The sequence below is a fragment of the Gavialis gangeticus genome, unplaced genomic scaffold (genome assembly GCF_001723915.1).
Source record: "Gavialis gangeticus isolate Ggan-Ray unplaced genomic scaffold, GavGan_comp1, whole genome shotgun sequence".
NCBI lineage: Eukaryota > Metazoa > Chordata > Crocodylia > Gavialidae > Gavialis > Gavialis gangeticus.
In genome coordinates, this window is record NW_017728995.1 from 20,137,698 (window position 1) to 20,151,981 (window position 14,284).

General features: G+C 40.2%; 1 protein-coding gene across 2 annotated transcripts in view; it reads left to right on the plus strand.

Moving 5' to 3' along the window:
- NLGN1 (neuroligin 1) overlaps positions 1-14,284 on the plus strand; it is a 735,624-nt gene that overhangs the window by 166,889 nt on the left and 554,451 nt on the right. For both annotated transcript variants that reach the window (XM_019503315.1, XM_019503316.1), the window contains exon 2: positions 200-1,005. In XM_019503315.1, the coding sequence (XP_019358860.1) occupies positions 513-1,005 (493 nt within the window). In that variant the 5' untranslated portion in view covers positions 200-512. The remainder of the gene's footprint in view (positions 1-199; positions 1,006-14,284) is intronic.

Consider the following 14,284-nt stretch of genomic DNA (forward strand, 5'->3'; position numbering starts at 1 on the left):
CTCAGGAAGTGACATTATAAATAATCCAGCAATCGGTACTTCACCCATCATTTCATAGAACCATAAACTACCTATTGTAGAATTTTACTTACATGACTATAGCAACTATTAATGTATGTACATAACTTGTAAAACATCTTTTGATCACTCTGCTCATATTAGCTTTTTCATACTAATGATTTATTTTCATTTCCTCCAGGATATAGACCTGCGGCTAACTGGATTTGATTTATAAGAGGGGAATCTGCAGTAAATGGCCACTCTCTTCATATTGCTGCTATGGAAAACACAGTTGTCAATAGGATGTAGTCTGATAAATAGTGCTGAGTGAAGATGCAGCTTCAATAAGTGTGAAATCAATGGAAGAGACTTGCTGCGTGAAAAGCCTTTTGAGATTTTTTTGACGGGCTCCTATTTAGGAAACTTGATTCGTTTCCTTCAGTTGCTCTGTTTTTACACAAGTGGATACAAATAATATTGCTTCATTATAACTATACAACTAATGTGGGACTATGACCCTTCCAAGATCCATGTGGCTGAACTGTGTATGGAGAGCGATGATGGTCCGCCTGTTACACATGGGATTGGATGCCACTTTTGCTCTTTGTATACTTGGATTTTTGCTTCATGCTGCAGCTGTGTCCTCACAAAAATTGGATGATACTGACCCAGTGGTGACAACCAACTTTGGCAAGATAAGAGGGATTAAGAAAGAACTTAATAATGAAATTTTGGGGCCTGTTATTCAGTTTCTTGGGGTTCCATACGCTGCCCCACCAGTCGGGGAGCATCGCTTTCAACCTCCTGAGCCTCCATCTCCCTGGTCAGATATCAAAAATGCCACTCAGTTTGCTCCAGTATGTCCCCAGAACATTATAGAAGGCAGGTTGCCTGAAGTCATGCTTCCTGTGTGGTTTACTAATAACTTGGATGTAGTTTCTACCTATGTACAAGATCAGAATGAAGACTGCCTCTATTTAAATATATATGTCCCAACTGAGGATGGTGAGTTAATAGCAGGCAAAACAGGGAGACCTTTTTATTTTCCTGTTCTAAGTTCTAACAATATTAATTCATGTGTACTGGTAGCATGCATGGCTTTCCTTGTTTGCATGCCAGCATTTTACATGTATGCATGCTGCTTTTCTGTGTAGCCATCTGTTCCTATTTTTTTTCTCTTGTCTACACTCTTTTTTTTTTTTCTCCCATAGCACGTGTATTTTAGGTTGAAGTTGGTACCTAATTCTCATTTCCACCCACTGACTTCTGGGAAGATGCATCAACATCTTATCCATTGCATGTGCAGGCGAAACAAGTTGGGAATCTTCCGCACCTAATGAAAGAAGGCCATATTTAAGATAGATAGTGGTGTTGCATGCTCCTACTGTCTGTGATGGAGCTCCATGTTATTTTCTAGTCTTCTATTCATTTTTCAGTCAAAAGAATATCCAAGGAATGTGCCAGAAAACCCGGCAAGAAAATTTGTAGAAAAGGAGGTATGTATAAAAGTGAAAAAAAAAACGGGGGAAAAAACAAAACCTTGCAGAGGAAGAAGAAGCAACACATCCATAGAAGGCTAATTTGCTGATACTGTGAAGTGAAAGATTTAGGGAGTATCTTGTATTAATGAAGCCAGAAAGAGAGTTAAAGAAAGGCCTATTTAAAACAGATGAGAAGATAACATTTGTTAAGGCTGAAAAACTCAGTTATACCTGATTATATCTACCTTGTGCTGACTTTATTGAGAAGTTACATTCTGTACTTTGATCCTTTAGTTTAGAGGAGTGGCCTTCCAGTATAACGAAACTACAGGCTGTTGGGAGTGAAGGCACAGAGAGCAAGCCATGCACATGCAGTAGGGGCCTGGCTGTGTCCAGCTGCCATTGAAGTCAGGGGCAAAACACTATACCCATTGATTTCAATGGTACCGGATTAAGTTGCTGCTGTAACGCACCCCCAAACAGAACTGATTGAGTGAACTGAGAACATAACTTCATTTGATATGTGAGATGCACTGTTTCCTTGTACAGTGGTAACATTCCTGGAGTTTTATCCACGAAGCATTTTTTCTCATTTTAAAAAGGGAGGGTTGAGTTCCTTTGCTGCATGATTACAGCAGCCAGAAATCTCTTGCTAGGCATGTAGGGATACATGAAAATATTGTGATACCACAATTGGAAAATTCAATTTTTGTCTGCTTTTCTCTTCCAACATTTCAGTCTTTTTCTTGTATTAGAGGAGAACTTTGCAGTGCAGTCTAAAATGTGTACTTTTGTGCTAAATAGCACTAGCAAAAACTTCTGAAATAATGCATTAATCCAAATCAGGTCTCCTATTAAATCCTCTGCAAAAGCATAAAATTTTTAGATTGTGTGAATCATGATAGGTAAATTCACTGGTGCCTGTGTGTCATGACCCAAAGTTTTTTAATATAATTTGCCCAGGGCTACATATCTTCAGGATATTCTCCAAAATAATTGTAGGAAAGCATCAAGTGCTCTCTTGATGAATAATTTAGAGCCAATTTAGCTCAAAACTTTGAATCTTGGGTTCATAGGCAGAGTTAGGCTCCTAAATCCATACTTGTACATGTGTCTGATTTTTAGGCGCTGACAGCACCCATTGACGTTTAGTAATATCAGTAGATTCTCAGTAACTCTGCAAACCATCATGCTTCTATTTAGATGACTACATTTGGCTTTAGGAGCCTAACTCAAAGGCATCCAGTTTTGAAAACATTAACGTATAGCAGTTAGTTGGGCCTACTTGGGTGTGCAGTTTTATAGATTTTCCACAGATGGTGCTATGAAATTTGCCTCGTACTATTTATGAAGCATTCATATGCTTTTGCATATGTTGCAGTGTTGCCAGTTTTACCTCATAGGGGTGCAGTACACCTAACAGAGGTGAACCGGGGTGTTTTGAACCACAGCACCTCTTATTCACATATATCCTCCAAATGAGAATAACTGCAGTAATTTACATGCCTTCAACTAATGTGCAATGCTGCAGTGGTTGTTATTATGCAGTTCATCAAGCATGTGTAATTAGCTGAGCGACTTTCGCCTCCTATCACCCAGACGTTGATTTGAAAGTCATAAATAATGATGCAGGTCTCCATCACTTTCTGAAGAATATGCACATTTCTAGTAGACAAACTAAAAAAAAATAATCTAGGTAAATAGGCTAAATAAAGAATGAAAGGGGTAGATCTGTAGGTGAGGATGGCATATTTATTGGCCGATGAAGCTGAAGGAGAACAGAGATCATTATCTGAAATGCAGTAGTACCTCTCAGCAGAATCTATAATCCGCCACATGGTATATGGTAAAGACAGCAGTAGTCCATTTTTTTTTACCCTGACATGGTCGGAGATCTGCTGAGTGCCTCCAATCTGGTTAGTAGTCGTAACTAGTAACTTCAGTATTCTGTGCATCTGTTTATCCACACTTCAACACTAGATCTGGTCACTAAAAGCAATTGCATTGGAAAGCAAAGTTGTATAGGGTGGTGGTAGTAAGTAACGTTATTGTTAGTATGAAAAAGGAGAAAGGACCTTGATCTAACATTCTGCTACGAATATTTTATTAGACAGGATACATTACATGGGACCTGTAGAATTTTCCATATTGCAACCGGTCCTTTCGGTTAGTTTACTTATTATACCATCTATTTAATTTAATCAAAATGTGTGGGTACAAACCACCTGTATTACCAGCAGCACAGTCTACACTATTTTGGCAAATTTTGGATCACCTTAACTTGATTTTCCTGAATAATCCAGACACTAAATTTAAAAAGTTGCTAGTTAATTAGCAAGAAAAGGAAAAAAAGATAGAAAATAGCCACAGAAGGTGAATATAGTCATGAATGGCAACTGACTTTAAAAGTTATGGGAGGCATTGTAATGGGCTCTACGTGCCATTACCATGTCGTGTTCTGGTACAGTCTGCATGCTAATGGTTATATGGATAGTAAAATCAATTATTTGCTTGAAAATGAGAGGAATGGGACTGGTTGGAATAGAAGCAATGCAATATAAAATTATTTTGTAAATAAGGTCGTTTATACCACATGAATTAAAATCTATATTTCTTCTTGGTCTTAACATTTTCTGGTATTATAATACCACAGAATCACACCTATTCATATCCCTTGATTATCAAATACATGACGACATTACTAATCCAACATTTTTTACCTATATATAACGATTACATCTTTCTGCTTGGGTGGTTATTGGAGAATCTCTAGACAGGCACCTTATCAATTCTGTTATTTTTGTCTCCTTTGGAGACCAATTCCAAAGGTCTAGATTCCAAGCAATCTAGATTATTTTCTAGTGCTTTCTTACTCTCTGTTGCATTTTGTTGAATGAGATTTCTAATATCCTCTCTGTTGTTGTGATTTCCTGGATTTTATGTCAAGCATTTGCATCATTCCTAGGAAATACCTGCAGATACCTGCATTCTGCTGGGTGTTTCAGACCTTTTCTTTACTTTTCTAGCCAAAGCATGAAAACTGTACTTCTGCTTCAAATGATGGGGTAAACCATTATGTTTTAGGAATACTGTACATCCTGCTTTACTTGCATGCCTGTGTTTTATTTAATATTGTACACCCATTGTTTGCTTTGCAACAAAGCTGGTACATCATGAATTGCTGCTGTAAATTTTAATGACAGTTGAATATATAAAGTTTGAAGGCTACCGTAAGGTGATACCTAAAAATAAGCTAAGTATTGTATATGTTTTACACTTAGGATGTTATTATACCTTGTTTCAAGGGCCTGTGCAAAGGCCTCCTTTTTGTTTTGGAGTCAGCATCAGCATCGACAGGCCTTCAGAGTCAAGCACAATTGTCTTCCACGATTGCCTTATCCATGGGTCCAAAGATGGCTGACAAAGCCAATCCGGGATAGAGAGGTTTTACTGCAACTTGGGCACGTGTTTCCATGTGGGGTGGGGGGCTCTGGATTCTTGGTTTGGTCTACGACACATTGTTTCTGCCACTCCTGCTTTTCCATCTGCATAGCTCCTTTGGATGGGAGCGTGGCAGGGACATTCATAGAGTGAAATTAGCACATATATATGGCAGAACATGGAGGTGAGCAAGACTTTGTTTTCAGTCAGCTGGTTGTTATGGGAGAGTTGGGAGTGTGGGACAAGGGACAAGGAAGGGAATTACTCAGTCCTTGCTTTTATATGAATATGTTAGCTGTGGGCCCTGTTAAAGGTTGTAGCATATGGGTTCTCCCTGTACAAGGCTGAGACTGTAACATTCCCACAGCTGAACTCCTATCAACCACCTTTTCCTAAGGTCTTGAGCAAGGTGGATATATTTTAAATGCAAAGAATTGTAGTTAAAACTTTGAGAGCCTAATATTAGATGCCCACATTTATATTTACAGCACTAAATAAGTGATCTCATTTTCAGGTTGCATCCACGGGTCCCATAGCCACACTTCTGTGTTATGACAGTTATGATATAACATAGCTTTCCCATGAGCATGTTACTGTATATCCTTGGATATGAGATATAGATCATAAAGATCTAAGTGCACCTCACACTAGAATATTCAGCCTTTTCCAAAGCCATGGTTCATATGCGAATGGCTTTAATGACTTCAAAAATTGACTAAATTAGCAACATCAGGAATTTTAGTTATTTGGCCAGAAACAAAGGAAGCCTAGCTTAACTTCTTCCCACTGGTTTGTCTTGGTTATTTGTTCCAAGGCCATTATAAAAGAATGCAGCAGTGCTTTTTGACATATTGTCATGTTTTACAACAAAGAGGGATGACTGTAGACTAAGAGAGAAATAGGCACTTAGAGTTGGGTAGACTGGTTGGGGAGTCTTCCTTGAATGCAAATGGCTGTGAGCTTGGATCACCTTGTACCTGTGGTGTCTTCTGTATTCTCTTCTGAATGCTCCATCCATCAGTGAAACCCCTTTGGTCACCTTGGACGAGATCTTGTAAAAGGCTGAAAGCCTCCTCCAAGTATCCCCGGCTACCTCTAACCTCAGTGAGATTTAAAGACACTTCCCCCTGCCCCTCTTGTAATAGACACAGATCTGCTCTAGCTATTATTTTTTGTTGATTGAAGGTCATATTAATGGATAGGAAAGACAGAGGGGTGCATGGAGCATCCAGGAACCATCATCTATGAGCTGGCTACAGCTGTAGTTGTTCACCTTAACCTGAATGAAAAAAATGTATGTAGGCCCATAATGCTTTGGTGAGTCAGGATTAAAGATTTGGTTGAATATGGGACACATACTACACCCCCTTAAAGGGCACAGCTGCAATGGCAGCTCTGCATGTTGTGGAGCTCCCATAGGTTCACTGCCTCCAAGAGCTCCCACTGTGGCCGTGCAGCTTTCTACCACCTCAGTTCAGGTTAATGGCTTCCATGCCAAACGAAATGCTCAGGTTTTTACCCCTAACTGAGCAGTCTGATGACCCATCCCGTTTGTCTCCCACTTCTCTATCCTTCTGTCATTGAAAAGCTACACCTATATACATATTATTCTAAATGCAGCTTCGCCTGCAGCTGGCTTTGCGGGCATACACACTGTATGGCACGATTGTTTATAACTTATAGTTTACATCTTTATTTATGCAGTATGAAAACATATTTTCTTCTTTGCTTAAGTACACTAACATTCATCAGATGTGTTTGAATATCATCCACCACAATCTGAAGAGCCTTTCCCCAGAAAAGGAGCTTAATGTATATCTATGCAGCTTTCACTGCAGGAAATGGCCCTTATTTTTACATGCCTTTTTCTGCCTCCAAAGTTAATGGAAAGAAAGGAAAGAGTAAAAGATCAGGCCTGATGCTATTGTTTTTTACGGGAAAAATGTATCACTTGGTGATCAGATTTCTTTTTATCTTAAATCTTCAATGTAAAACCAAGTATTATAGAAGCAATAGGTCTCCAGATACTCAGCTGTCTTAAAAAAAAATCCAGAGTCTCTTTTCTACCAGACAACTAATAGCTGAATTACTGTGAGAATGAAAGGATGATGTTTAAAAGGCTCTTCCTGAACCTGAAGCAACAGCAGCCATTGCATTGCTATGTGTAGGCATGTGCTAAGATAATATCCTGAAATGGATTATTATGAGGCCGGTCTGACATTCTGAGTCAATGATTCTAAACAGGAAATATATATTTTCCTTTCAGCGAAACTAGGCATAACATTGAAAGCATTTATTTAAGCTGTGGAAAAAGGTCAGATTTTTTGTATTTAATGCAAAGTTGATGGGAAATATGCCAGTGATAATATGAAAGTGAAGGGAGCTAGCATGCAAAATGCTATCAAGTGTATGGGTACTGTTTCTCTTTTATTTTGTATCCCAAGCCAGGGTGTTGTGCTTTTTGTTGCATCTCTTTATCCAATGTAGCTTGCAGTAATTTTTTGATAATTTGATCACATTCAGTTATGCTCTTGAATAGAGTCTTCTGCAGGGTTAATGAAATGTTTTGATAATGCTGTTTTGTTTTGTATTATTTTACCCATTTATTGCTTCCATTATGTCTGAACCGGTATTTTCCTTAGCTGGTTACCATCCAGCTAGTGAGTAATTATGCTTTGCATTTCCTCCTTTGACTTTATTAAATGCTGGATAAAATTTACCCCTGTTCAAAGATAGCCAAGGCCAGTGTTCCAACTATTTAACAATGCAGAGTTCATAAATTGGGTTTATCTTGTACATACTCTTGTGCTGGTTGCCCTAAACACCTGACACAGCAGACTTTATGGCTCACTGGTCCAAGGACGCTATGGCAATATAGATCTTAAACACTACTAAGAATAATAACTCAGAATACTTTAGGGTTCAGTCCCTTTGTCTGACAGGAACATCCTGTGAGGTGGAGGAGCTGAGTGCACCGGGGAGCGAGCGTACTCACCATTTCACAGGAGTGCTGTGCACAAGACAGGACTCGGGAGCACATTTACAACAGTATCCAGGTGCACAACCTGTGAAAACCCTTCTGAAAAAAATCTCACTGGGGGCTTATTTTTGCCTTTAGGTTTATAAATCCCATTGGAAATCTGGCCCTGTGTTCTTAATGAAGGAAGAACTGACTCTTACGGCTCTTGAGTGAAAACCCCATAGCCTGGTTCTGGACACACGAGGCCAGGAAGTCCTCCCTGGAGCACTAACAGGCACACGTTTAGCCCAGTGATCTCTAACACTAGTGCTAAGCACAACACAAGGCACCAAGATTGTTCTGTTTTTGTTGCTGTTGTTTGAAGTGTTGTTTGTTCCTGGTTTTCATTCTTTAGATACCACAGAAGCATTTCCTATTGAGCCTTTCCACTAGTAATACATGGAGGAAGATAATGAACCAAACATTGTCTTGTACAGACCCTTTCATCCCTTCACAATCTAAAGCTGTTAGTGTCAGCTGGCAGCAGTTTCAAAGATGTGTTTTATGTCACATTTGAAATAACATAAAATGCTTAAACTCTAGCACACTTTCTACAATCATTTTTCTGGGAGAGGTAATGCTCGAATGTAGACGGCTCTGCCGACTCTGAATTTTAAAACACCAGCCCCCTCTAATGCTGCCTATAGCCAAAGCGCTCTTTAAATGCTCAGGCACCTTATTTAGGCCACCTCCGGGCACTTTCTGGCCACACCGTCAACACACTGGCCGTGCTTTGTTGCAGCATCTATATTGACTGTGGAAGAAATGTTATCAGTGCAAAATCTTTTCTATTTCTAATTCTATTCAGTTTAAAATCTTTTCATACTAAAGTCTCCTATTTTACTGCCAAACTTTCAATTTCTATATCCTCCTACACGCAGAGATTTAAGGCTCCAAAATAATGTCATAATTCTGATAATACTGTTCTAAGGAGAATACTGCTGTTTTGTGTTTCTTCCCTTTCTCTTTCTTGTTTTGGACCAGCTCTATGTGATAACCATGAAAACTCAGTTTTACCTGCTCTTTCTTATTCTCTTGAAGCTAGGCTGGACTCAGCAGTAGAAAAATAGTTGCTGGGGTGTATTCCCACAGTTTCGGGAGGAGGTAGCAGGTGATTCATATGGTTTTTCTATAGCTATGATTTTGTGTGCTCCTTTTGCTGACTTTCTCCTTACTGTATTGTAATTCTTTGTTCGTTCTCATCGTTCCTTTATTTCCCTGTAGTATACAGGGATACAAATAGCGTTCTTAGCATATGTTTGAAGCTTGAAACATGCCTTAATGTTCTGTCAAGCTATTCTGAGAGATCATCTCACTTATAATGTTAATAATCCGATTATAACTTGAATAGCGCCACACTGTCCCGTTCCTTGTTTTGTCTCAAATTCCTTTCATGTATATTTTCACCTTCTTCGTTTTTCCAGCTTTATGTTGTCGGATTTACATGTGACCCTTCCTCTTGCTGCCTTGTTTTTTCTCTCCTTTGACAGCTATAATATTATGAATTATGCTATACATTCAGAACCCCATTGGTCTTAACATCAGTGAGATTTGTTTTGGAGATATTGAGTGTTTTCCCAGTGTTTTAATGTTTTTTATTTTTATTGTGCTCGTTCTTTGTATGTATGTGCAGCAATATACTTTTCTCCTAAAAGAAATAGACCTCAAGGCAGAGCATAAGGAGAAACGAGACAAAATCTGGTTTTAATTCTTACACTTGCTTCTGGGCTGTTTCAGGGGTCAGAACGGCTCCAGGCATGCAGCATTTCCTAGGTTGTCCATCGCTTGCAGTGCGTGCAGATTGTCATCTTCATCGCACCAAGAGCTTGGGCTCCTTCTATCTTACCTCGCCCCTTGCCTGCTTCTCTGCTTTCATGGCTTCTCTCTGCCTTTGGAGTAGTACCTGCCCCATGCTATAGCAAGTTAGTTTTCAGCAGTATATTTGATTTCATCAGTACAGTTGCCAGACTTCCCCACACCAGTAATTCATATTTTGGTAAGCAGTCTGCGGTAGACTGCTCCCTGGACTAAAAAGTAGACGTGAGTAAGCAAAGGCTAGTCTAAGTGAATGGTAGTTTGGATACTAACATGGATGGCTCTGGCCATTTTTTCAGAAAATCCCAACTATTAGTAATTCAGGATGCGGGGTAATTTCATTCTTTGGCCTTCTTAATACGCTCCAGCTTGCCATCCCCCTGACTGCCAAAAGTGCCAAAAGTATTGTCTCAATACCACTGTCTGTTAGTGTGTGCAAAACGGCCGTGCAATGGCTGAACTCTTGTTTGGCCGCCATTTGTGTGGGAAACCAGGATCTGGCAAGCAGATCACTAGATCATCCTGGTCAAAAGGCGCATGTGGTGACAGGGCCAAAGCCACTACTGCCGTTGATAGGTTTTAGTAGCAGCTGCACTGGTGCCCTGTGCTCCTAGGGAAAGCATCTTCTCCCATGGCCAAATGGCTTAGAGAGACCCCATGCACAAGGCTTATTCCCTGGCTCTTCATTTCTTGAGCTGAATGAGAATACTGGTTTATAGCTGCCATTTGCATGATTTTCATGTTTCCCAGGGCCCATTCCTTTATGACGGGCTGAGTTACCATACAGGTGCACTATGTTACAATAGCATTGGCTTTCATGGGCTTTGTATTGGGTCCTGTAAGGGAAACTGCATCCAAGTTTTTAATTGGCTTTAATATCCATTAAAAGGTAGTTTCAAACTTTTAATAACACATAATACAGAACAAAATTAAATCAGGGTATATGCAAAGGACATAATAGGCCAAATCCCACAGAAAATAAAAACAAGTTTAATATTCATTTCCAAGCAAGCTTCAATTCATGACATTTCACTCTTTTTCCAAAGGTCTTCTTTAAAGTACCTATTAGCTGAGAATCAGGTATTTATGCAGTTACAATAATTATATCTACACATCTCAAGTACATACAATTATTTCATTAAAATTGTAATTATTATACAATTATGAGGGATAATGATGTGCTGGTAGCAAGTTGCAAAAGCCCTGATTAAACCATGGTGCAAGTGAATTGGGGAGATTTGAAAGTTTTAAATGTTGTTTTTATTAGAAATATCAGAAGTGATTCATCCCCATTATGAACTGGCTGTAAAATCTTCTGGTATATTTTAAAATCTCTTCAATGTTATTTTAAGAACAGGATGTACAGAAAGCATTGGAAATGCCTTGCCCTTCTCTTTTTCTTCATAGTTTTCTTTTCTTTGCCTTCTCATAACTGTGAAATGGCTCCAAACTCTTGATAAAAAAGTATATTTTACAAGATGTAGAAAAATGCTGGCTGGGCTGAATTCCCAGTGTTAAGGTCACTACATCACAAAAAAAAAAAACCAAAATAGTTTGCAAATGCTAACACTTTCATTGGTAGTCTCAATGTCTTGCCGTATATCGTACAGCGTGAGCACTCCTCAGTCAAATAAATGCTGATTAAGGCAACATTGAGGTGGACAGGCAGTGCCTGCTGCAGATGATGCCATCATTGCACCATGGATAAACAAAAGATATTAATATCCTGGGCAGGCCCAACCATCACTTTTCATCAGCACTAAATTAGGATTAAAAGAGTGCATCTACGTGAAACATTTACTGTGCAGTTGACTAATCAGCTGCACAGTAAACATCTCTGCATCTACACATGCATCTCAACATCTACACGTGCAGAATAAACTAATTTACTCCACAGTTTCATAGTTTTTAGGGTCAGAAGTGACCTGAACAGATCATCAAGTCTGACCCCCTGCCCTGGGCAGGAACAAGTGCTGGGATCATAATACTCCAGCCAGATATCTATCCAACCTCCTCTTGAAGACCCCCAAGGTAGGGGAGAGCACCACCTACCTTGGGAGCTCATTCCAGAGCCTGGAAGCCCTAACTGTAAAGTAATGCCTCCTGATATCAAGCCTGAACCTGCTCTCCCCTGGTAAGTTTATAGACAGCCACCAGATCCCCTCAGTCTTGTCTTGTGGAGGCTGAATAGATTCAGGCCCTTTAGCCTTTCTTCGTAGGCCCTGCTGCCCCTGACCATGTCAGTAGCTCTCCTCTGGACCCTCTCAATGCTAGCTACATCCCTCTTGAAGTGTGGTGCCCAGAACTGGATGCAATACTCCAACTGTGGCCTGACCAGTGTCACATAGAGGGGAAGGATCACCTGCCTGGACTTGCTTGTGATTCATCTGTAGATGCACGACAAGGTGTGGTTAGCCTTCCTGACCGCATCCTCGCATTGGCAGTTCATGCCCATTGTGGAGTCAACAATGACTCCAAGATCCCTTTCAGCCACTGTGTTGTTGTTTGTAAATACTATCTGACTGATAGTATTTATCAGTCTGATTGATAAAAAACACTGACTGATAGTAAATATAAATACTGTCCTGTTGCGGAGTAGAAAACTCCATGTAGCAATGCACATGTAGATGCTAGAGGGGCTGGCTGGGGCAAGAGTGTACTTCAGTGTGGGAGCTGCCTGCTGCCTCGGCTTGCGCTGGAGCTCCCTTGTGCCCCAGCCAGCCCCTCCACAGCATATTGAGCTGGTGGAAGCAGCCCCGGCTGGCAGGCTGACCTCTGGGGCCCTTGTCAGTCAGGGCTGCTCCGCCTAGGCTCCACATATTGTTCCTGAATAAGTTGTGGAGCTTATTGCTCTGGAGTAAATTGCTCCTGGGTACATATGCAAATGACATGCCCAGGTGTAATAAACTACTGAACAATATACTCTACAGTTTATTCAGGTGTCATAATAGCATGTAAAGAAATGCCCAAAGAAATGTAAAAGGAAAATCAAATCAAATCAGTATTAGAAGCCACTCTTCTGACTACCGAGCATTTTACCAGACTACACCAAAGTCCTACTGTCATTTATGATAGTATCTCTTTTCACTTATCTAATACCTAAGAGCAGAATATTGGGATTGTTAACGTACACCATATAGCTAGGCTAACCGTATGTCCCAGTTTGGCCAGGGCAGTTCTGGATTTCATAGGCTGTCCTGGCATCTTGGCTGATTGGTGAAAATAGACACAAAAGTCACAGATTGGTGCCCCCCTGCCCACACTGTCTGGCCTGACTTCTCTTGAGCAGCAGCTGGAGGTGAGGGGTGGGCTAGGTTGCGCACTGCTCCTCCTGCTAGACAAATAAAGACATGCAGTCTGAATCCCTAAGAGCAAGTCCTTCATTCTGAAGTTGGATTTGCTTACACAGAAATTTTGCTTCGCTTCTCTGAGGTTGTATGTTCTGTGCAGCCCCTCTCTGACAGCAAAGAATGCAAGAATTTTGTCACCTGTTTTACTTAGGCACTTTTATTTATTTGCATATAATTATTTTGAAGGATGGTTATTGAAATATGGTCAGTCATGAAGGAGGGAGTTTATTTGAAGAACTGAGCTTAGAAGCAGAAGAAAAAATGAAAGAATCTCAGGAGAGATTTGACAGTGAAAGCGCAGGTGGGATGCAATTCTTCCAGGCATGCAAGACAGCAGGCAAAATAGGCACAGCAGTGAAAAAAGGCTTTTCTCTTGTAGACATAAGGAGACAAAAAAGATGGCAGCACATAGGGTATGAAAAGGTCAGATTCATGTCATCAGTGTATTTTAATGCAAGAGGCAAGAATTATTGTGGGTGATATCTTTTATTGGAACCACTGTGAAAGACTTAGACAAACTTTCAAATGTGAAGGCTTCTTTATTGGGTCTGAAGAAAGAAGCAGGCAAAGCAATGATTAAAAACAGTGTGGACAGCTGTGAAATTGGAGGAGAGAGAAATTCCCAGGGGTAGCAGATAATTATCAGAAGAAAAGATAGCTTGATTAGTGGAAGCCCTTTCAAAGGGAAAGATGGTCATTATCACTTTAGTGTGAAGAAAGATTTTCAGGAAAGAGGTAGATTGTAGTATGCCATAAAGTCATTATCACTGTTCAGTTCTTGGTTCTTAGTGTCCAGGTGGCTTAGAAATTTTTTCCCCCTAGGCTCACCTTTCCCTTGAGCATGGGAATAGTGAGATCAGAAAGGGAGTGGGTGTTCTGTAAAAAATGTGTTCCTACTGGTGTATGTGTGTCTCTGTCCTTTATAGCCAGACAAGGTTTTTTTGGTAAATGTGATATCTTTTATTAGACCAACTAAATAGTTGGAAAATTATTCGTTACAAGCTTTGAGGCACAAAACACCCTTCTTCAGGCATAGGGAGAGTCTGCTGGTGTTTGTGTGCCTCAAAGCTTAAGTCAGTATGCAAAACGTAGGTCTGTGAAAATGCACATGCTTGGTAGGGAAGATCAGGGGGGATGGGAGTTACTAGGTATGAGAGAGGTGGGTGGGGGGGAGGGGG